Source organism: Electrona antarctica, assembly GCF_951216825.1.
Source record: "Electrona antarctica genome assembly, chromosome: 5".
Taxonomy (NCBI): Eukaryota; Metazoa; Chordata; class Actinopteri; order Myctophiformes; family Myctophidae; genus Electrona; species Electrona antarctica.
The window spans coordinates 26873716-26898715 of NC_136810.1; the positions used below are offsets into that span (position 1 = coordinate 26873716).

The 25000-nt window shown below is 46.0% G+C and overlaps 1 protein-coding gene across 1 annotated transcript in view; it reads right to left on the reverse strand.

Annotated features, from left to right (window-relative positions):
• The window catches only part of mrpl23 (mitochondrial ribosomal protein L23), a 69565-nt gene extending 48203 nt beyond the window's left edge, over window positions 1-21362 (reverse strand). The window contains exons 1-3 of the mRNA XM_079501076.1: window positions 21230-21362; window positions 16752-16874; window positions 7011-7093 (exon numbers count right to left, since the gene is read on the reverse strand). Coding sequence (XP_079357202.1) covers window positions 7011-7093; window positions 16752-16874; window positions 21230-21291 — 268 coding nt within the window. The 5' untranslated portion in view covers window positions 21292-21362. The remainder of the gene's footprint in view (window positions 1-7010; window positions 7094-16751; window positions 16875-21229) is intronic.
• Window positions 21363-25000: the final 3638 nt, after the last annotated feature.

A 25000-nucleotide genomic window follows, 5' to 3' on the forward strand; every position in this document is an offset into this window, starting at 1 on the left:
CTCCTGTCAGACCGCTCCACCACTGTCTGGCTTGTGTGTGTGTGTGTGTGTGCGTGCGTGATTTTGCGTTCATTGTGTGTGTGTGTGTGTGTGTGTGTGTGTGTGTGTGTGTGTGTGTGTGTGTGTGTGTGTGTGTGTGTGTGTGTGTGTGTGTGTGTGTGTGTGTGTGTGTGTGTGTGTGTGTGTGTGTGTGTGTGTGTGTGTGTGTGCGCGCGCGCGCGTGCGTGCGTGCGTGCGTGCGTGCGTGCGTGCGTGCGTGCCTGTGCACGTGCGCGTGTGTGCGTACTTGTTGTGTGTGCGTACAGTCGTCTCAAGTATGGCAACACAAACATAAATGCGTGCGTGCGTGTAGCTGTGTGCGTATGCTACAAAGTCAGTGGCTAGGCTAGGGGTCGGCCTGTTCAAAGTAACCGTTGCATATCCACCAAATGTGACCCACATGAGCAGAATGTCTCATGTTTAAATCCAACCAAAACAAATAAACGCAGTGCGGTGTCGACGGAGGAAGGAGGACCTCCGCGTCACGCGGTTCCTCTCCACCTTAGAGCTTCCCAAATCTCAACAAGACCCCGGTGGTCGAGTCAACAGGCCCTCTCTCGATAACTGCCCGTTGCCATGCGAACGGTTTATGACATGAAAAACGAGAGAAACATTCCACTTTAATGAGTCATTTTGTGTGTGTGTGTGTGTGTGTGTGTGTGTGTGTGTGTCTCTCTAATAATCACCAGTCAGGCAGCCCACTGCTCAGGGAAAGCCCTTAGCAGAGTCGTAAAACGCCCACTCACCACCACCACCTACCCCCCCTGCCCCTGCCTGACTAGGGGCCCCTGTGTGGGTGGGAGCCAGAGGTAACGGTGTGTGTGTGTGTGTGTGTGTGTGTGTGTGTGTGTGTGTGTGTGTGTGTGTGTGTGTGTGTGTGTGTGTGTGTGTGTGTGTGTGTGTGTGTGTGTGTGTGTGTGTGTGTGTGTGTGTGTGTGTGTGTGTGTGTGTGGCCGCGCACGTGTACATGCATTACGAAATTGGCAAGGGAATCCACAGGGAAATGCTGTAACCTTCACAGGGCTAGGTACAGGGTTGTAACCCTCTCCAGGCAAAGGCACTTGCAGTAGTATGTAATATAAATCTAATATCTGACTTTTTATATAATTTATTGCAATACATGAACCGCCATTTCCCTCACCACGTGCCTAGCTGAAGTCATATTGTTGCTATAAGCTTGTTCGTATATTTCTGCTCAATGCAATCCGTGTTTTGTTCCATGTTACCATTTGCTGGGTTTTTCTCTGCACGCCGTGACCCCTTTGCGTTGTGTAAGGTGAATCGACAATGAAGAATTGAAATGGACTCAAATCGAAAAAGATGTGATTCTTTCATGCAGACTCCCCCCATCCCCACCGACCCCTTCTCCGCCCACCTCTTGCCCCATCAACACACAGAGAACTTTCACATAACACTCGCAAACGCAAGCACAAAAATTTCTCCTGCTTTGGGATTGTGGTTTGGCAGCCGGCTATCACGTTACAAATCCCAGGCCAGAGTTGTAGCCATGGCAACGTCTTCCAAAATACCCCTGCCGCCCAAGGAGGGAAGAAAGGGTCGTTCTGCGCCCCTCTCCCCCTCCCTCCCCCCCATCTTCTCCCCGCTCACCGTCTTTTATGGTGCCAATGAAGTGGAACTCCTGACGCAGGCAGGGATACCTACTCTGACGCACCTCGGAATCGCCAGGGGCCCCGGAGTCTCTTGCCTTCTTTTCTCCCTCTCTCCCTCTCTCCATCGTTTACTTGCTTTCTTCCCTCCCGAGGGGCTTTCCTTATCCCGAGCTTTTAAAGACACAACCCTAATAAACACAGCCTTAATGGGTCCTGCACCATGTAACAGGGCTAGGCGCCTCTCACACTCCCCTCCCGCCCGCCTCACATCTCTCGTCTCTCCAGAGTTAGAGGGGGCTCCTCGTGGCCCTTCAAGGCCGCAAACTGAGGGGGCTCGTGCCTCGCTCGTCCTCCTAATGCAGACACCCCCTGTCCTCTCTCTCTCTCTCTGCTCTTCCATGAGCTTGCAAATTCCTAGCCTTGTAAAAGAGCCTGCGAAAAAGCCCATGCAAAACCCAAAACGTTTCCTCCATCGTAAAAAGCCAAGAGGATCATTTAGTCGATGACATAACACGGGCCAAGCTCTATGATCATCCCCAACTGTTAAAAAGAAAGGGGAGGGGAGGTTGTGTGTGTGTGTGTGTGTGTGTGTGTGTGTGTGTGTGTGTGTGTGTGTGTGTGTGTGTGTGTGTGTGTGTGTGTGTGTGTGGGGATGGGGATGGGGAGGGGGTTGCTGTAGGTTGTGTAACTCTGTTTTGCCCACTCCGGCCCTGAAGCCATACATTTAAGTAAGTACCATATGCATGTGTGGAGAGAGTGTGGAGTGTCCCGGGACGTTTGGAGGTCAGAGTGCTAGAGCAGCAGATTGCCAGATAAGCAGCTGTGTGTGTTTGGGGAGGGGATGGTGGTGAAGGGTGGGGGCTGGGTCAATCACGCTAACCACCGCCACAGCTAGCCCCGCAAAGACACTCAGTCAATGGCAAAGCTGGCTAGCTCGAATGCTAAATTAGCCGGTAGCTGCTAACGCCTGCTGGTGTGGCCTCTGAGCAGAATTAATTTGACATTGTGCAGCTTAAAAACATGCTCCCATCTGGGACGCACTGGTGGCTCAACCGGTTTAATCTCAGCATATTGGGTTCGATTCCCGGGCTCAAGACCGGCGCTGTGCGTCATTCGTGCTCTCTATCCTCTCGTCACTGTCATAACTCAGTAAAAAAAGAAAAAGCATAAGTGCCACACAAAGAAATGACTCCATCCAGTCTGGATTGGTCTGTTGAGCTCAAGAGCACACTAGTCGAAGAAGCATGGCTTGGCTTCAAAACCAAATTTACATCAGTACTGAACAACATGGCTCCCCTGAGAACCCTCAGGGTCAAAACCCGCTCGGAGCCATGGATGAATTCGGACATACTGACTGCAGTGAAAGCCAGAGACAAAAAATACTCTGAATTTCTAAAATGCAAGTCAAAGCTTGCCAAACGCTTCGACAGTGATCTCCAAGCTCAGCTTGACAACCTAAAAACTCAACAAATCAAGCAAAGAAACATTGTTACTGCCATGACCAAATCTGCAAAAAGAAACTTTATCAATGATAAAGCCGAGGAAAATAAAAACAATCCTCAGGAGCTCTGGAAGCTACTCAACAATCAACTAGGCTGCGGTCAGAAACTGAAAACCAGGTTCACAAACATAAACATCAAATCCAACGACACTCTCATCACTGACAAGCTTGATGTGGCCAACTACTTAAACATCTTTACAAACATAGCAACAACGCTGGTTAACAGTTTAAGGGCCCATGACGTAAATCACCGTCAAGTTCAAGTGCACGGTCATGTGCCCGAGACGGAGATTGATTAATCTCCGTCAAATTAGTGATATGAAAACGGATCGCATCGCTCCACAGCCTAGATGCGCTTGTTGCGCAATCCTCTGTGTTGCACAACAGTGACACGTCATCGAAAATGTTCCTCCCCTGTTTAGCTGACGACAACGGAAATCTTAAAACATTAATAACTCGCGATCTAAATCATCCCGCCTAATTATAAAAAAAGATCCTGTGTTTGACGGCCCTCCGCGGTCCAGTCGCTAGTCGCGATAGATTTATTCTTACCTCCCGGAGTTGTCGATCGCATCTTTAATGTTGTGGCTAGTGTTAGCTGCTACACACACATTCACAACAACATCCGGTCTGTCGGTAAAAGTGGTCCGGGCGCTATAAACGATGGGCACATTTTATTAATGGATTAAATAGGCCTGGGCCCTTAAGGTGTTAACAAACTACCCTCCCACTCTGGGCGTTTTGATGTAGAGCACATCAAAGCCTTCTACAAAAACCTAGGTGTTTGTAAAGACGATTTTAAACTGGTAATGGTAACAACCGATGAGGTACTTAAAAAACTGAGTGCCCTGCAATCCCACAAGGCCACTGGCCATGACAATATTCCCTCCAAACACTGTGTGTAATATGTGGTTTTAGATATTTTAGATGGACACAGACACTGGGCTCACTTCCTTCCTGGACTACAATTCCCATAATGCTTTGGTGCACTTCTCCTCCTTGTGGATAGGGGGAGGGCTGTCTTACTGAGACAACATGTAGTCCAGGAAGGAAGTGAGACCAGTGTCTGTGACATCATGGACACTGCTAAAATCTAAAAGACCCCAGGAAAGTGTTCTAAATCTTACATCGCATGGATGCACCTGGGACGTATCCTCAGTGATGTATCCCAAGGACATCAGGGTTTAGGGTATGTGACCCAGCTGGGGTGATCAAGTCTTTACTTACGTCCCAGTAGCTACCCTCGATCAGACCCAGGGGGGCGAAGTGTCCTGAGCAAGACTCTGAACCCCGCCCTAATTACTCCCGATGTGCAGGTTGGTGCCTTGCATGGTTTCCACCGGCATCGGTGTGTGAATGTGTGTGTGTGAATGGGTGAATGTAATGCACAATCTATGTAAAGCGCCTTGGATAAAGGCGCTATATAAATGCACCATTTAGACCCACTAGGGAAAGACCAGGGACACACAATCCGCCACTCGAGAACTGTTCTGCCGGGACTGGTAGGTAGACAAATCTGACGCATGGAAGGACTAGGCTCTCTGGGTTGACTCCTGTCCGGGCCCCTCCTGCTCTCCCCAGGCCCAGGACCTGTGCGTTGCACCATACTCCCAGCACCAGGCCCAGGACCTGTGCGTTGCACCAGACTCCCAGCACCAGGACCTGTGTGTTGCACCAGACTCCCAGCACCATGACCTGTGTGTTGCACCAGACTCCCAGCACCATGACCTGTGTGTTGCACCAGACTCCCAGCACCAGGCCCAGGACCTGTGCGTTGCACCAGACTCCCAGCACCAGGCCCAGGACCTGTGCGTTGCACCAGACTCCCAGCACCAGGACCTGTGCGTTGCACCAGACTCCCAGCACCAGACACTTCATTCAGTAGTGCTGGATTTTTGACCCTGCAGTGGTGCTGCAGGCACCGCTTGCGCCTTGAATGGCCCTCCTAAAGGCCTCACTGAGGGTTTTATGGACTTCCTCCTCACGGAAGACACAGGCTGGGGCGCCAACCTATACTGCTCCCAGGCAGGGCAGGAATTTCACGGCGGCCACGGCGGCCATGGCCGTCGTTGCCCCTCTCTTTGGCCTTGTGCCCCTCGAAAAAGTATATGCCCAGACGGCCACAGTGGCCGCGGTGCCCATGTGCCCCGACCGGCGCCCACAGCAGTTCATTTTACCGTTTGTCCTCTGCGCAATTTTCCAGTCATTACGGTAACCTTCCCCAAACGTCTCGCGCAGACTTGTATTGTCTGTAGGCTATTGTAGTTGTGTTGCCATTTGCCAAGTGGTTTGATTCTTTCGCGTTACTTTGCCTCCTCCCTCCTCCTCCTCCGCTCCATGCACGCATACACGCACTGACAGCTCTCACTCACACTGACACTCAGCGCTTCAGGATTATTATCACACAGAGCCCGTGTGTTAAGACCAACGTGACTCGTCTTCATGGACATATAAACTCACAAAACAACACCACGCAACAGCATAGACTGCAGGACTCCTCCACCATTTACCACGCTATCGTCTGCTACGTTAGTTGACAGAGTAAATTGTTTAAACAGCCAACGCTGGCCACTACACGGCTAATATCGCTAGCCAAACGCTAGTAGCCAAGCACCAGAGCGCGCTCACTGTACACCACGCGTCGCTCGCTTAATAATCATTCATTTCTGTATCAATGCGGACATAACGTGGTAAATGTTCATAAGCACACAATTGTACAAAATGCTTTTTACACTTGACTTATCTCCAGAGTCCTCAGTCCTGCAGCCCCACAATGCCATATGCCAGTCTAGCCTTAAAATCTACATTTATATGTTATTCAATATATTACTTTAGCACAAAATATAGGCTTTTCTAAACCAAGCCCTCATTCAAAAGTTATGTAAGTAATTAAGTAAATGTTATTTATAAAGCACCTTTTGAAACAAAGTTAGAAGGTGCTGAACAATTTGCACAGTATAAACAATAGAAGAAAACAAAAACAAGGAACATATCACACAGTTGTGACTATAGCAGAAGAAAAACAAACAAGGCAGAACAGAAACATAGGGCTATACAAATGAATGTAGCCTATTTAAGAATAACTGTTCTGAACCAATGTTCGCCTTTAAATTAAAAAAAATGTAATCATCCTTAACCTTTAAGCTAAAATAATGATGACCGGGGACTTAAAATCATTGTTTTAATTGATGGCCTTCATGCCCTGGCACTTGGCCTTGTGCCCTCAAAAAGTTGACCACACTAAAGGCCAAGTGGCCTTGCCCCTAAAAGGATGAAATTCCAGGCCTGCTCCCAGGTGCCATCTACATTCCGGCTGTCACCCGTCTCTCCGGTGGTCACCAGACTATACCTGGTTGTCACATAGTCTATTCCTATGAGTCACTATAAATAGAATACCTAATAACGAAAATACATTGCATGTAGCTACCCTCGATCAGACCAACTAGGGAAAAACCAGGGGGCCACACAGTCCGCCGCTCCAGAACTGTTCTGCCGGGACTGGTAGGTAGACCAATCTGGCGCATGGAAGGACTAGGCTCTGTGGGTTGACTCCTGTCCGGGCCCCTCCTACATCTCACCAGGTCCAGGACCTGTGCGTTGCACCAGACTCCCAGCACCTTTATCTACCTGTAAAGGTCTGTGTCAAAGCGAAATGGATGACCTGCCTTGGTGGTGGATAGATAATAATAATATAATAATTATTTCAGTAGGCCCTACCTTGATGAGGAAGACAGCTCAGCTCTGAGGGACACTGGTGGCATACTCATGGCTCTGTCAGTACACCAGTTGCCTGTGTGTGTGTGTGTGTGTGTGTGCGTGCATGCGTGCGTGCCTGTGTTGGGCCTGGCGGCTACACTCACCAAACTGTATCCGCGTCCGGACAGCTCCTACAGGAACATTGTAGATCTTCTCCAGGTAGTTCCTCACGTCACACTTGGTCATTCTGTCCACAGACGTGCCCGGGAGACAGAGACGGAGACGGAGGGGATGGAATCAGCGAAGAGAACACATAGAAAAGAGGACAAGAGGAGTTATGGATAGCGTCCAGCAACCGTGTGTGTGTGTGTGTGTGTGTGTGTGGGCGCGCCGCGTGTGTGTGCACGCCGCGTGCGTGTGAGGGTGTTTGTGTCAGGGCTCTACATAGCTAAACTGCTCGCAGCACATAACTCTACGTTCACTTCATTGACACAGGAATGATGTATATTATGGCAAAACTGACAAGACACTCCCCATAAACTATGATATTATTTCCCCAGCTGTAACTGACAAGGGCACTCCCATATATAAAGCAATATTCAGCTCTTATATTGTCCAAGTCGAAGGGAGAGAGATGCGAGTGTCGGTTCATCCAAGTACCCATCTGGATGTATCGATCGCGCCCAGTGAAACCCTACACAGGAAGTGGGGCCTGGCATCAGCGCACAGGCCGGGGACCATCCCCGCTACGGCTTGGCCTCCTGGGCCAGCAGCATGTGGAATGGATTGATCGGGCCAGAGGAAGTAAGGCTTTTAACTGCTAATCAATCTGGCCAATTGGATTAGCTCGGTAGACAGCACTTCCCAAATGCGTCCGACAAAGTGCTTAATAGCAACGCTTGCGGTTTGACGTGAGTGCCTCAGATATGGGGGTCTTTGGATGATCCATCGCCTCATATACGTTCCATTGATAGAAGTGACTTCATGCAATAGCCTCTATTTTCCCCCCCTTTCTCAATGGGAACAACGTGACACCTCCTCGAGTTGTAAGTAATGCCAGAATGTGTGTGCCGCAAACATTTGTTCCCAGAGAAAATCCCTACAGTGAACACAAGGGTTTCCTTGTAGTTAAGCAGGCTGACGTAACGGCCTTAGCTGCATGGCGTATGAACAATAGCCTTAAATACTGACACTTACGCAGACATAATTCACAATTAGGACCAAGACACCAAGTCATTTCCTGTAGCACAGGCTGCATTTACTGACATAACAAAGCTGGCATTGAGACCAGCTAGACACAGTAGTAACTGACTGGACCAATAATTAGCCAGAGACTTTGTGATTTTTTCCAAATAACCCAAACCCACAATAATGCCCCGCGGCGGTACCGCGCCGCCAAGAGAACAATACATGTTTGATTTCACCATTTCAGGAAGCATGCGGCTCCAATAACGTGACTGCTCTGGGGCAGGGAGCATTTTTCTCTCTCTCCCTCCCAGACACACAATCTACATCCAAGTTCGGCATTTCCCACATTAAGACAGTGGCCTTTCAGACAAGAGGAGAAATAAGAACCCCCCCCCCCCCCTTCTCCTCCTCTGGAGGGGGGCGAGGGGAGTAAAAAAAAAGTATCTGCGCCAAAACCGGCTGGGGGAGACCACATATTTGAGAAAATGGGTGAAGTGAACTCATTTGGGCCTCCATTTCGTTCCCTTTGAACTGATCCACAGGAGAGAGAAGGGTTTCCTAGACACCACCAACAGATGCACCTCCGGGGTCTGTTTGCACCCGTCCCACCCTCCCTCCCTCATCTACCCCGTCTCACACCCGTCCCACCCTCCCTCGGGGCGGGGGGGGGGTGAAGCAGAGCAGAGTGACCGGGGGTACTTGAGCTGAAGAGAGGTGGAAAGATGAACACAGCAAGAGAGAGAGAGAGAGCGCAATTGTGCAGAGAGAAGGGGATTCCTAGAAAGCAGAAAGGGTGGGGGTGCGGGGGGGGGAGAGAGGAAAGGAAGAGAGGGGAAGTGGCTCAGGGACTACCAAGTCCCCTCTGGATCATTAGAGAGAGAACACTGATCCTGATTAAAGAGGGGAGCGATCTCTAAATCCCTGCTGCCATTGCTACTACGATTAGCCCGCTGCCACTGCCACCACACACACGTGCATGCCACACATGCTACACACACGCCACACCACACACAGCATTAAGAAAATGCACAAGCAGTCAGGTTTGCTTAAGTCAGTTTTGCTGTATGGCTCAGAATGCTGGCGAGTGGTGGAGAGCGACATGAATAAGATCAACTCATTCCACAATGGGTGTCTTCGGAACATATGTCGCATCTTTTGGCCAGAAAAGATCTCCAACGAGGACCTGTACCTAAAGACAAACTGTTACAATGTGGTACTGGAAATCAAACACAGACGGCTCAGATGGCTCGGACATGTCCTCCGAATGGATCAGAACAGCATTCCTAAAGTAGCCCTAAGATGGACCCCACCTGGAAAGAGGAAACAAGGGAGGCCAAAAACAACCTGGCGGAGAACTGTGACCTCAGAACTGAAGATGGCAAATCTGACATGGGGCACAACATGCTGCACAGGATAGGACCAGATGGAAGACGATAGTCAGCCTTATGTTCCACCAGGAACCAAGAGGATTAAGTAAGTAAGTAGTAGTCAGGTTTGCTGCTTGCTTGTGTGAAATGTCATACAATTCTTCACTGCTACAATCAATTCAGGGACTACAGATGTAAATTAGCTTATGGCTAATAACTCTGGCACATTTACATGGAAGTGAAAACTGAAATGTTGATTAATGAGCATTGTCCCTGTCAAATAAATAAATCAATTTGTCCCATTAAATGCTACATGAATCGCATTACTTGCTTCCAAACAACAACCTGGTATCGAATCATAAGAAACAGGAAGCCCCCCAGGCTGAAAGTCTGGCAGAGATGTCAAGATATATAAGATAAATCAGGCTAAACTTAAACAAAAGCCACAGTAACTCCAGGACTGAAACAGGAAACATTTGATCATCATCATAATATACACACCCATCTGACACCAGAGGCTAGCCTTTCACACCGTTATTCTGCCTCCTTAACTGCCCGGCCCTGCCCTCTCAGCAAGAATGAATACCTGTCTTCTGCAGCTGCCACGGCTAAGGGCATCGGTCCTTGGCAACTGGTATATATTTATATACAAATGCGCATGCTACACACATTCCAAGTGGTAACCCAAGCAAGGGATGAGGAGACTGCACAAAGACAAAACGGACAAAGGGCATCAGATAACACACATGATGGTTTTAGGTTCACACATGTTCCACTGTTGCCAAGTAGTTCTGAGAGGAATAAAGCTGGCAATCGTTTGTGGCGGAGCCCCGAAGCAAAGTAATCAAAAGTTGTTGTTTTGCTGGGCATTGTGGGAGGGCGAGGTGAAGAGAGGAAAAGACATAGGGGCCAAAATCTGATCTGAAAAGCTGGCCAAAAGGAAAACTGACGCCATTGAAAAACGGACAGGTTTTCGGAAGGAAGGAACACAGTGATCCTTGGGTCTTTGTCTTTGCCCACCTGTGACACCGTCGTGCTTGAGACAACGTAGCAGATTTGTGGGGAGTGCAGCTTAACAAGGCACATTTCAAAACGTGAGCCCTCCCCGTGCCACAATGATACTTGCTAGATGTTTCCTATTGTCCAATTTAACCTACACCGTTCAGAGCCAAAAGGGATTTGAGTATCAGTTCCAGTATGTTAAGATGGTCTGTTGTTTTCACCTGTGCTGGAAAAAAAAGCACGTGAGAGAAGTGGGTGAAAGGCCACAGGTGCACAGCAACATCTTATTCATACAACTCAAGAAACTCAATCTTTGAGGAAAAATATTAGAAGTGGATCAGAGCGAGCAGAAGTAGCTTGATGATGATTGAAGAAAAGCTCAAAGATGATTCCCTTTATCATTTAACAAGACACAAGAAGGATGCTCCTCCTTAAAGCCAAAATTCAAGTTACTCTGCTCTTCCTCAAATTAAACAAATCCTCCAAGTACACACACACAAAATAGCACAAAAAAAGACTAAAGGGACTACATGCTAACTCATGTCTCTAACTGATAAGCATCACATAGCATCAGTAACACTCAGGCAGTTCATGCGAGAGCGCACAATCTGCATGGGCCATGATGGGCCTTCCTAGTGTGTACTAGCAATGATTTCATTTTTGCTAACTTTTTTCTGTCCCAATAATCGGGAACTTGACGCGAGTTCAAATGCCATGAGATGTCTATCCGGGCCTCGCATTAATAAAAGGCAGAAAAAACCTCAATAAACACAAACACACACACACACACACACACACACACACAGCTGGAATGTCCTGGTCTCTCGCAATGTTGTGGGTTTGAGCGAGCCTCGCCTCCTTTGTTCGACGTAAACCCCTCTCTCTCTCTCTCTCATCTTAAATCTAATCTTAAAAAACCCACAGTCGGGTAAACACGCAAGGCAAACGGAACAAACGTGCACGCACGGGCATGTGAGTGCGTGTCCCATGCGCAAAGACCTGCGCGCGAGCGCCAACATCAAAGTGCATTGTGTCGGAGGGGCTTAGCGGTGAGAATGAAACAGGAGAGTTGTTCTCTGCGTAGATGAAAGGTGAAAGAAAGAAAGCCGCCCCTCATTGTCAGGCCAGCCTATTGTCAGGTTCAGGTTAGGATTCATGCACTTCACTACCTTAACCCTCCCATCCACCCACACAATACACGCACAAAACTTGCTCAACACCAAATATCAAGATCATAATAGCACGACTTTGTATGGACGGGAAGACATTAAGGAACCTGAGACCGGGCAGGGTCCGGGAGAAGGGATCGCTGAGGCACTAGGACTGTTCCCCCTGTCGAAGCATACGAGCGCTGTGTGAAGGATTCCATTTATTGTTCAGCTTTTTATTGGTCGGACAAAAGCACAGAAATAGATCAAAGAGCAGGTCACCAGGAGTCACTTAGCTCCTTACACAGAACGAGAACAGTAAAAAAAAGACTCAAAACAGTTAGCTATATTCCATGACTCGCTAAATGACATCCTATGTCATAGCATAAACGCAAGTCAATTTGTGTAAAACAAGACCAAAAGCAGTCTGTTTATGGAGTGGAGCAGGGGAAGGGGAAACAGAACGATTGCCATGGCGATCAAAATGCTGTTTGGTCCACTAGGGACAAAACAGTCAGCAGAGAGTACATGGCCCAATGTCTGAGAAGGGCCAAAGTTATATTGTTGAATGCTACTGGTAGTAGCAGAAAGCCAACATAATACTGTGCTGAATATCTGCTCGCATTCAACCTGTGTGTGTGTGTGTGTGTGTGTGTGTGTGTGTGTGTGTGTGTGTGTGTGTGTGTGTGTGTGTGTGTGTGTGTGTGTGTGTGTGTGTGTGTGTGTGTGTGTGTGTACACAAGATCGACAGACGTGCATGTGGATGGGTGTTTGTGTTGTGTATCTGCACTGGCTCGTCTTCACGCCAGGAGAGGCCTAAAGGGTTTGTGCGTGCGTGCGTCTCTAAACCCTAGAAACATGATGTTCCTCCCGTAGGGCATAGGGAACGCCGATAGACCACAAGAGATTGGAGGAACAATCAAAGGGACTCAATATCCAGCAGAGAGATGGTTGGAAACGAGAGCGCTGCACACAACCAACTGTGTGTTAAAAAAATGAAGGGCTCAAAAGGAGAACAAACAGAACGGAGGGACCGACTGTATCTGTGCCTGCTCCTCCCAGGTGCTTCTGAGACAAAGGCTATGTTGTTGGGTTGCTCCCGTGTGAACGACACCATTACTGCCGGTCCTTAACAGCTGTTCAGTTAGTACGTTCCACCGCTGCACAACGGCCTCCTATAACCTCCTCGGGACGCGCACGCACACACACACACACACACACACACACACACACACACACACACACACACACACACACACACACACACACACACACACACACACACACACACACACACACACACACACACACACACACACACACACACACACACACACACACACACACACACACACACACACACACACACACACACACACACAATGTTGCCACTTGCCCTGACCTAATATACCTATAGTGTTGCCCTGACCGGCAACCTTCAGTAACCTGTGAGCAAGGGGGTGGTATCGGATAATCATAAATCATTATTATCGTTTATCGGGAAAAAATAAAAACAGATATAAAATTGTCCTCCGTCATACACTCGGATGAATTATTTTTGCTGAGCGGCATTATCCGGTACCATTTTAAACCCTCTAAACGGACCATATTTCAGTCTACGCCAAGGTCCCCATTTTAGCTAATAGCCGATCTACATCGACACGTTGTGAGCTTGTTTAAGGATAAGGGGTAAGGCACGTACAAAAATAGGCACGCAAATCTCTTGGCCAAAAATAGCCGATCCACAAGCTCACAGCATGCAGAATATGGATCCCGGAGTTCCAAGTGGTTAACAAAAGTAGCAAATCATCATGACATGAAAATGTAATGTTCATATATTTCCTTCCTTAGGCAGGGGGGGGGGGCTGTAAGTGTGTGTCCTTCAGTGCTCTATATGCGTACAACCGAACCGAGGACCATGACAAGCACTAAAAGTGTGTGAAGCACACGCTTGGGGTTTCAGTAGCATATCAGTCAGTAATGCACCTCTCCCAGCCAGGCCAGGCATCAAAGGCTGTAGGGAAAACACCCATACGCCCTTATATACACACATGCACCCTGCACTTACCCGTCCGCTCACACACCCTTCTCCCGGCTCACACCGACCGAAAGCCACTCATGTATGCAATGTACACACACACACACACACACACACACACACACACACACACACACACACACACACACACACACACACACACACACACACACACACACACACACACACACACACACACACACACACACACACACACACACACACACACACACACACACACACACACACACACAAATTACATAAGCACCCTAGGAGTTTGGCAGAGACGTCGAGGTAGGAATGAGAGTGGTAGCCCACGCACCTGGATGAATAGATTACAGTGTAAGCCCCACTAGAGAAGACTCAAGATGCTCTTGCTTCGAACTTCAATTTATCTCCCCCAGTGCGGGCTGTGTGGGCCTCTGACTGCCTGAGGGGAACCGCTATCCTCACTGACCTTGGCTGGAGGGGAATGGTCACCGCCGGGTCATCCCTACTTAGTGATGATTAATATGGGCTCACTCTAGCACTTTGTGACAGCAGATATATCAGTCAAAAACCACGGGGTCCTACGGAGAACAACACGCTCCCCTCACATCTTGTGAGGGGAACATTCCCATGCAAAGTTAGCGGGCAGTTAAGGGGTGTTAAGTTTAGCGCACTCCCCTGACCTCGAGCCTTGGATCCATATCAATTTCACTTGTTTTTATTTTTTACTGAAACGCACATTAATACGTTTTTTATCTGTGTGACTAACGTCTACCGTATGCCTGTTGATAGCACTCCCACTGTTTTGCGCGCTATAATAGCCTCACTCTTACAAATACCACCTCCACGTCAATGCTTCCCTTGTCATCAGTCCCACACAAGTCCTATTAAAGGTAGCAAGAGAGGTCAAAGGAGCCCTCCAACAGTGTGGGGCTGATGACTCGCATTTCCTTTTGCGAGGTTGGCACACCACCCGGTGGCCAAGATGGTCAACTACAGCTCAGCTTTTACATTTTTTACATTAAAAACATCATGTTTGTGATTAAAGTGATTCAAGTAGACCCGGCTATTTCCAGAGATGAGCACTAGTATAATAATATATATAGGGGTGCACGACGGGGTGCACGATTATGAAATTATGACCGATATCCGATCCGATTCACGACTGAATGACTACTGAATGAGACGAGTACACAAATTAAATGTATTAAAAACATTAGTGATGGAAGATTAATCGGCAAACACATCGGTATCGGCCGATATTGGCCTTAAACCAATGAATCGGTATAAGTAAAAGAATATCGGTTTTAGCAGATTTTATTTTATAATAATTATTCATTTTGTTCAGGGGGTCCGCAGCAAAATTAGTTAATATACTGTAGCGGTCACAATCATTTTAATCACTTTAATCCTATACTACAGCTCATAGCATTGCACTTGTAGATCTTCTATTGTTGAACAAAAAATTCAAGTGAACATTTTTACTCAAATCTTTGCTTCTAGGGGTCCCTCCCTAGCACATATTTTGAGACGTGCACAGACATTTAGAGGGGCAGGTGCTCAAGTTAAAAAAGGGCACCTTGTGCAGCGCGTGGAACCGGCCGGTTACCTTAATCCATTTTGGGCGGGAACCCCTTTTGGTGTTAGCATTATGTTATGCTTTAGCTATTGAAAAATAGCAGATCTACAAGCTCATAGCGCGCCACCGAGTGGCGCGCTATGAACTTGTAGGTCTGCTATTTTTGAAAAATCAAAAAAAAAGGTTTTTTTCCTTTTTTTTCTCAAAAGGGCACATTGCCAAAAGGGCAGGGGGTGCTCTAGCACCCCCTAGTGTCTATCTGTGCACGCCACTGGAGATGAGAGTCCACATGACAGCCAAATACATATGGTTTTGGAGGTCCTTGACATGAAAAGGTTTGTGAACCACAGAACCACTGCATTGTAGGATTGAAGAATGGAGAAATCAGCAGTGATTCTCAACCTGTGGGCCAGGCAGTGTCAGTGGCGGTAGGTGTGATGCGGGTGACGCGCCAGATACAGATATATGGGCAAAAAACTTGGTACACAGGCAGAAAGATACAGCAGCTAATCTTTTTCTTTTTGCATCATCCTATCCTTGTTGATATATGCCATAAATTAGGTCAATCATGATATAACGTGAAATGCGTTGAATGAATTATGTTACACATTTTTACATCACAGCAGGACCAAATAGCAATAAAGCATGTCAGGATATTACAGTATATACGGTAATCATTTTCTACAGAACAATGATAGAGGGATCAGAGCTTTTGAGGGGAAATCTATCTTTTGGATATAACATGATCTCTGTTGGGTAGAATAATGTCCAATACTGTACTGTTACTTTTCAGGATTACATTTCAAAAGTAGCAGATCTACAAGCTCAAAACGAGCTACTTTTTTATGAAATATAAACATTCATGAAAAAAACTAAAAGTTTAAATATGAATTGGAGATGAGATGTTTCTGCCCAACCGCAACGATGTCGAATCCACTGTCAGGATAGGAAATGGACACAGAATGGAGTTGTCCATCCACAATGCCATTTAAACATCCAATTTTCTTCACTCGTGATTAAATTCTTGACAATCAAAATAGCTGTATTCCACAAACGGGTGCAAAGCAGTGTGCAGATCTCGGCCAATAAAAATTGTTTGGGTGAGGAACAAGCCTTGTTAAAACGTCATCGCTTCACACTGTGTGGTCACTCTGACTGACTGAAGACAGTCTGGTTGAAACACGTTCTTTTTTTCTCGCTCGCGTCGCTGTACGTTTGTCAGGATTGGGTGTGAGACGTAGTGGGACAACAGACCTAGTTTTTGAATACCCCTGGAAAGCATCTAAGCTTTGACCCAAAGGAGAGATTGTGAGCACAGGCTGGGGCGACTGTGGCTCAAGAGGTAGAGCAGGTCGTCCAATGATCCATGGGTCGGCGGTTAGAATCCCGGCTCCTCCTGTCTACATGTCGAAGTGTCCTTGGGCAAGACACTGAACCCCAAATTGCTCCCGGTGTGCTGGTTGGTACCTTGCATGGCTTCCGCCGCAATCGGTGTATGAATGTGTGTGTGAATGGGTGAATGTAATGCACAATCTATGTAAAGCGCCTTGGATAAAGGCGCTATATAAATGCACCAAAAAAAAAAGAAGGCTTACTCCATGGGGATGCGGAACTGGACTGTGTCTGGAGGCTGCTCCTTCCCCGGCCGCACCAGTGTCAGGAACCAGTTTGGTCTGAAGATCCTCAGCTGGGGGTCTCCCACCTGGTAGATTGGGTATCTGGACGAGGAACAGAATCAGAAAGTAACATGGGTGAATTTCTTGGTTGTGCAGGCTCATCATTGCAGTAAAAGATAATACAGTATGACTAATCGATGATACAAATGTGAATGCATAATAAGAATAAATAAAAGGTCGTTGGGGCTGTGCGTGGCTGTACAGTCATGTGTACAAAGAATAGAGGAGAGGGTTCAGCACGCAGCCCTGAGGGGCTCCTGTGTTGAGGGACCGGGTCAGGGGGTCCGACGTGATGTTGCCCATCCTCACTGTCGGCGGCCAGACAGAAAGTCGAGTATCCAGCTGCACATGGTCGAGTGCAGGCCTAGGTCCCTGAGCTTTGTGTCCAGTCTGGTTGGGATGATGGCATTGAAAGCAGAAATGTAGTCCACAAAGAGCATCCGTTCCGTACACATCTGTTCTTCCCCTCTTGTCTAAGGGGGTGAGTGCAGAGTGTACGGCCAAGGCAACTTCAGCATATATCTCCTCAGGCCCGACCGTCCAAAATAATCATATCTGAACTGCCCCCTCCTTGGAATTGTAGGAATTACATTTAGTTTGATTGGGTTCAATGGATAAATATTGTGAAAATTGCAGACTTTCAGATCGGTAATTTTCACAATGTATTCCTATTTCTTACATAATATTTGACAATTTGTTATCAAAAAGGCTCAAAAGAGATAGAATTGTAACTTTAAAAATGTCTATGTTATGTTATGTTATGTTGTATTGTGTTGTACAGCACTTTGGTTGTTTTTAAATGTGCTTTCAAAAGGATTCCTGGCTAATAAGACAAATATGCCATAAAACATTATACTTGTCCTCTATAACTAAAAATAAAAACACCTCAAATATTGTATTTCTTTCATTGAGAATCTTTTACTCAATATAGGAACTGCTCCCGTCGCTGATTGATGATGTCATTATGTCCATGTGTGGTCCAGCCCTATGGAATGCACGTGCTAATAAAAAGTATTTAAAATATTGCTTTGATGCTCATATTATCCTTAGGAAGTATTAAGTTGTTTTTGAGTGGTGCAACCACTCCAAGGAACAGCTTTGTCCCTATGTCCCAACCTGTGTGACTATGTCCCTGTGTCCCGATGTTTAGTACCAATAGGGGGTGCTGTTGCACCACTCGCTTCAGACTGGTCTGATTTTTGTATTAGCATATACATTCCATACCATACTAGGGCTAGACCATTAGGGAATATGACAAATATCAACTTGTGACAGGAACAGTTCCTATTGAGTGAAAGATTCTTTATTTATGAAAGAAATAAAATATTGATGGTGTTATTATTTTATTTGTAGAGGGCAAGTATAATATTTTAAGGTATATTTGTCTTATTAGCCAGGGATCCTTTTAAAAACAAAAAATATATTTGACTTGACTCGATTACTGTAACATGCATAATACACAGAATACACTGAATTAATGCAAAAAAACAGTGTGGTAGCTCAATTTACCACAACTTTGTTACCCTCCAAATGCAAGCTTTCAAGTTAAAAGTTTTTGAAAATACAGAATGGCTTGATAAATAACCCTAACCATTTCTTAGATGCATAAAATAAAGCATGGAATACGGATGTGTATATTACAGGAAACTCCCGTAAAACTTTCCAACAAACTCCGGTAAACTCCCGAATTGTACCATCACACCTGTATAGTTAGTTAGTTGCTGCGAGAGTGAGGTTAGTTAGCCAACACCAACTCGGGATTCCTGGATCGCTGCCCTCCACAAATTCCTATCAAACATCAGGTTCTTGAGCTCTGCAGTGTTGTTAGGCAAGCTGTCGTGCCGCAGCACTTCTACATAGGTGGTACACTTCTTTCCCCTCCTGGCTTTGCCCTGGGTTGGCTCCCATAGGGTCAAGTTCTGGGTGCCTGACGCAGTGCCCTGCCTCATCCTTCTCTCTCTGACTTTGTCCGTGACACGTGGTAGGTCCCCATAGAGGTCCACACCTGTATATTACCGTATATAACTGTATATGCCGGTTAAACTTGAGGTTTACGGACAAATCTAGTGCCCATAATTGCTCGTTAACTCCTCTTTTCACGCAGTGGAATCCGGTCGCCAACCTTAACGCATGTTCGCCAACCGTAATCCGGTCGTTTTTCCGCATGTCGGACCAAAAGCGTACAGACGCCGGCCTGGTGGAGACCTGTGCCCCGAGGGGCACTTTTTCTAGTTGCACATGGAGTCCTGGTCATGTAGTATACTATAGTATAGTCCTACTCCATCAAGCATAATAAAACGGACCATTAAGAATATTTAAATATAACAGTATGCCTCTGCAGTACATTAAACGAATGTCCACATAAAAATGACATTTTAACAAATACTGTACACATTTTTGAAAAACCTATACCTAATGATCATATTTTATGGTGGGAAAAAAATCAAGGCATCCATCTTTAAAACACCAGCAACAAATTCTAGTCGCCCTGTAACAACGGAATTAAAGGCATTATCATCACCTTGCTAAAGTTGCTAAAATAATGGCCTATGTGTCAGAAAACCGAAAAGACTGAACCAAAACAAACTATATGATATTTTATAATCATTTCAGGGAGGCAGTGGCTCATGGGTAGAGCGGCCGCTTGGGAACCAGTTCGATTCCGGGCTCCCCCAGAGTTAGTGTTTGATTGATTGATTGATTGATTGAAGTATTTAACAACAGATTGGAGAATTACAGTACATTTCAAGCACAACGCAATACAAAACTGCTAACTGTGGACGACACCATAAAGCATTACACTTGTTTACAATAGGGTCCACCATGTTCAATGCATCATAATATTTAGAGACGTACAAATATACACTTCTATACAGCCAAAAACAGGAAATCATCATAGAGGAGGTAAAAAGGGGAAGAAAAAATATACTGTAGAGTGTGGGGGAAAAGGGGTGGGTGGGGGATTCAGATTTTACAGGGGAAGATTTTTACAGTTTCAAATAGCAGCCTTCCATAGGTGCCCTTTGAAAGCGGTTGGGCGTTCCATATTTTGGTGGCATAGCGAAATTAATTTAGTCCCTTGTTTGTGCCAAATCTGGGTTGCACATGGTTTGTTGAACTCCCTCTGGTGTTGTGGGTGTGGACTTCATTGACATTAAGGAAGTATTTAGACAGGTACATGGGTATCTTGGTGGAGTATCGAATCTTGTAGACCCGTCGTCAACCCTAAATCAACCCTAAGTGTCCTTGAGCAAGACTCTGTTCCCCTAATTGCTCCCGATGAGCAGGTTGGTGCCTTGCATGGCTTCCTCCGCCATCTGTGTATGAATTGTGTGAATGGATGAATGCAATGCACAATGAATGAAAGTGCAGGTGATTCATAACATGTCTATGGTGGATTTTTATGAAACAAACGCTTTGCAATTTGAAAGAGGATAATTCAAGCTTTCCCTACAGCTGCAATGTTGGTGAGTTTAATACAAGCAGATCAGAAATGCAATTTGGATCAATGGCATGTCAATGGAGGGTATTGCAACTCTAGATTCATTTATTATAAAAAATCAGACCTGTCTGAAGTGAGTGGTACTGTACTGTACTGTACTGTACTGTACTGTACTGTACTGTACTGTACTGTACTGTACTGTACTGCCTCACTGGCCTGTGTATGTCTGTGTCTGTGTGTTAGGCTGTGCAACAGTGACACTTGGTGGTGAACAAACGCTATTTTTGTGCTACACAGCCAGGGACACAGGGACAGACCCAGGAAAACAGCCACACACATAGCTGTCTATAGTGGTTACACCACTCAAAAAACATCTAGTGTTGCAAATTGTGGCTACCCCCAAACCTACTCACCACAGGGCCAACAGGACCAGTATTCGTAGTACTGTATTTGTTGATTATACTGTTGATGCAGTAAAGGTCTTTTTTTAGGTATTACAATTGATTGATTGATCGATTTGATTATGTGAGGTTGGTTATGTGGGGACCCCAGTGGGATTCCCGACCCACGGGTTGACAACCACTGAGTGAGTATAACCCAATCTCTATAACCCAAAGCTGTACTGTCTTTGTCACAAAAGGCTGGGCAGTGGGCACACATGCATCAAAACAAATGTTAGCTGGCTTAGCTATTGCTACAGACAGCTAGTCAACCACAGAACAATAGTGTTGTTTGCGCAATGGCTGTCTTGCGATGAAACGTAACTTTATTAAACGAGGGAGAAAAAAAACACGGGTATTAAAATAATATTAAAATAACTACATTGTTTCCAAAACAAACCAGCAGCTATAGATCGAGGGAGCTAAGGTTGCTAACACCAATACAAGACAACGTTATCTGGGTGAAAAACGTACCTACTGCCGTATGCACCGTACTGACCAAAAGTGTCACTTACATGAGTGTTCTTGTCGCTCTGAATGACATGTCTGATAGTGAGGTCCGCTGTTGTGACCGCATACACGTGAAACTCTGCTTTGTTGTTGTCTTTTCAAGGACTATGCTGTCACAGGCTACACGTGTAGAGTACTTCCTTGAAAACACATAGCTCTTACTGCGCAAGCGCACTACTTGTATTATTGATGAGGGTAACCATGGGTGATGCCCTTGAGAGAGAGAGAGAGAGAGAGAGAGAGAGAGAGAGAGAGAGAGAGAGAGAGAAATTGTAATAGTAATACATTTATATTGTATATTGTATTTATATTGTATAGCCACAGCTTCCACAGTGGATATGTTAATGTAGCTGATACTGTAGCCCAATATGTCTACTATTAGGGCTAAACGTATCGGGGCAGCTTGATTGTATTTGTGTGTGTGTGTGTGTGTGTGTGTGTGTGTGTGTGTGTGTGTGTGTGTGTGTGTGTGTGTGTGTGTGTGTGTGTGTGTGTGTGTGTGTGTGTGTGTGTGTGTGTGTGTGTGTGTGAGAGAGAGAGAGAGAGAGAGAAAACTGAACTGAGAAAAACATGCAGCCTTTTGTGTTAGTGCCCCAACCTCTTGGAATGACCCTCAAGAATGATGTATTCTGTTTTCCTCTCTAACCACCTTTAAGCCCTATTTTATACTAATTGCTTTGTAGTAAGATGGTGATCTATCTACAACACAGAATGAGTCATGATGTGATGAGCATGAGTCATGAGTCATGGCGAGAAGCGACCTAGGTCGTGTGCACGTGACAGTAGACTGCTGGGCGAGGGCGAGCGATGGTGCTTTGGCATGGGGGGTCAGATCAACATATGGAATGAATTCTGTACTGGAAAACTTGACCGAACACGACTTTGCTCACTCAACAAAATGAAGTAAAAACTTCTATAGACTGAGACTTTTTAGGGAAACATTTTTCCTTTTATTTTATCATGCTCATAACGTGCTCTGTGCTCAAAGTGCAATTAAAAAGCAAACGTTTCGGTCCTAAGACCTTCGTCAGTGCTATATGATTTTCACAGACAAAGAACTTGCTCTTAAAGAGCTCAAACAATACAGCTCAAGTGCTGAGAATTACTAATTGGTGACATCACCGTTCGGCAGCGGTGGCCGAACGGATAGCGGCGCGGTCTAGATACCGGAAGGTTCCCAGTTCGAACCAGCCGTCCGACACGTTAAAATTACCACCGCTGAAATGCCCTTGAACAAGGCATCAACCACTACGATGAAATGTGTTCTATGAGCAGGGCCTGGCTGGAAACAAGTTCTTGAGCTTAGCCCAGATACCCTGGGTAAATATAGATTTCATTTCATTTCATTTCATTTCATTTCATTTCACCTGCTGGTGGGGCGTGGACATTACAGAATAGATATACAAGTTCATACAGTTATATAGGAAACATGAGTACTGCATACACCACATTTTGACAGTCTTATACAAAACACTTTTTGAAAATAACCTCTCTATAGGTAGCACTGGAGTGAGAGATCTTTGTTCAAGCCACCCTGGCCATATATGGAGCGTGTCTTGAGTGTACAGGGTTTGATGAGGTCAGATCAACATATGGAATGTCAGAACAGGTCAGCTACATATATGGTGATCTAAGGGTGGCAGCGGTGGCAGTGTCTTGAGTGTACAGGGTTTGATGAGGGCCCAGGTAGGGCCGGGCCTTAATTTTCGGGCCTGTTTTCGCCGGCTGCCAGCCTGTGCCAGGTACTAATAACTTTGGGGCAGGCTCACCTAGAGTTTGAATGGACAGGTATCAGTCAAAAGGGAGACATCGAAGAGGAAGGATGGATGGGGAAGGATCAACATATGGAATGTCAGAACAGGTCAGCTATACATATATGGAGATCTAAGGGTTTGAAGTTTGAGGTCAGATGTAGAGTTGCTGGCCAATATTGATGACATCAGGGATCTCCATATATGGGCTTAATATTGATTAAGCGTGATGTCACGAGGCATGACCATATGGGGGCGTGACCAACCCAACAACTGACGGGAAATGTACGATTTCATAGTAAATGCGACCTGCAGTCGCAATTACTACATTATTTTTAATTTATTTATTTTGTACATGCCCCAAATAGGTCCATATGAGGCTGTGCTGCAGCCTGCAGTCAGTTCTGCTCTTGTTGTGACTGTGAGCATTACTCTGGGCACATGACATCAGAGGGTCATTTCCTGCTTCCTTCATGTAGAACAAATGTTAAACAAAGAACAGTCCATTATAGAGCAATGGTGGCATGGAACTCATACCTATGTTTTGTGTTCATGAGGATAACTATATGAGTTTTAAGAAGAAGTTCAAGTTGTGAAGGAGATGCATATGACATGAGCTATATATCCCATTATAATGTATACTTGTACTTTACTATCAATGTTGAAAATTGGATTGTACTGTGGAGCTCTATCAAATGTAGTAGACGGTTGTTTTGTGTTGTATTGTTGTGTTGGATGAATGTTGTATGTGAATGTAAGAATATGGAAGAAATGCTTTTGATGATGATACGTTTAAGACCTCAGGAAGAGTATAGCTGCTGTGACTCATAGTAAGCTAATGGGGATCTAATAAATAAATCAAATCAAATCAAATGACATCATACCATCAGCAGAGGGAGGTGTTGTCCCATACTGTGGTCTCCTCCGTCCAGGCCCCTGCAGGCAGTGCACCCCATGCAGCACCTGACCTCACACCCACTACGACATGCCTGCCATGGGGGTAGAGGCGTGATTGAAGGCCCCCGGAGTGGAACATGAGGTCCTGGCTCAGCTGGTTCCAGGCTGGCATGGGCAGGATAGCTTTACAGTCCACACTGACAGCTCGCAGTATGCCAGCGAGGGAAGTTTCCACCCGTTAAGATGCCATACTGTGTGTGTGTGTGTGTGTGTGTGTGTGTGTGTGTGTGTGTGTGTGTGTGTGTGTGTGTGTGTGTGTGTGTGTGTGTGTGTGTGTGTGTGTGTGTGTGTGTGTGTGTGTGTGTGTGTGTGTGTGTGTTTGTGTGTGTGATGGACCAAATGTCCTCACACATGTAGTAAAATTGCTATAGGCCTACCGGTAATATGATATATTGATATAATGAGATATTCATGAGTACAATTGTTCTGGTCCTCACAAGAAAAAATGTGTGTGTGTGGCTACCAGTTTAGCAACTCAAGCAATTGTTTTTTAATGTTTTTTTTGCCTTTATTTTATATATTTTATGGAGGGACAGACAGTAGGCTGACAGGAAATGGGGAGAGAGATGGGGGGGAAGACATGCAGTAAAGGCCGTCGGGATCGGGAGTCGAACCCGCGGCACACGTACTGCCAGACTGGATTACCAGCCAAGGTGCCTGGACCACTGAGCCATGGCCCAGACAACTCAAGCAATTGTTGTACAGTCTTTGGCTCTGCTGCTTCGTTTAGCTGGCTTATGAATATGATTTATTTAATTCTGACGCAACTAATGTACATCAGAACATTTAAAAGTGTATGCGTTATTGTATTACCTTCAGCGAGGAAATCCTTTATACTATACTGCCACCAGTTGATGATATACCGGTAGTTGTTTACTTGTTTGTTGTTTTGGAAACACAGTTCATGTGACAGCTGATATGAGAGTATAATCCTCTGTGTTCATTTACCTCTGACAGTGTACTAATGTAACAGGTCCGTTTTCCTACACTTGTACAATTGGACAAATTAACAGTGAGGATTTTACATTAAGATTCACATGGGGGGGGGGGGGGGGATTTTGTAGGAAC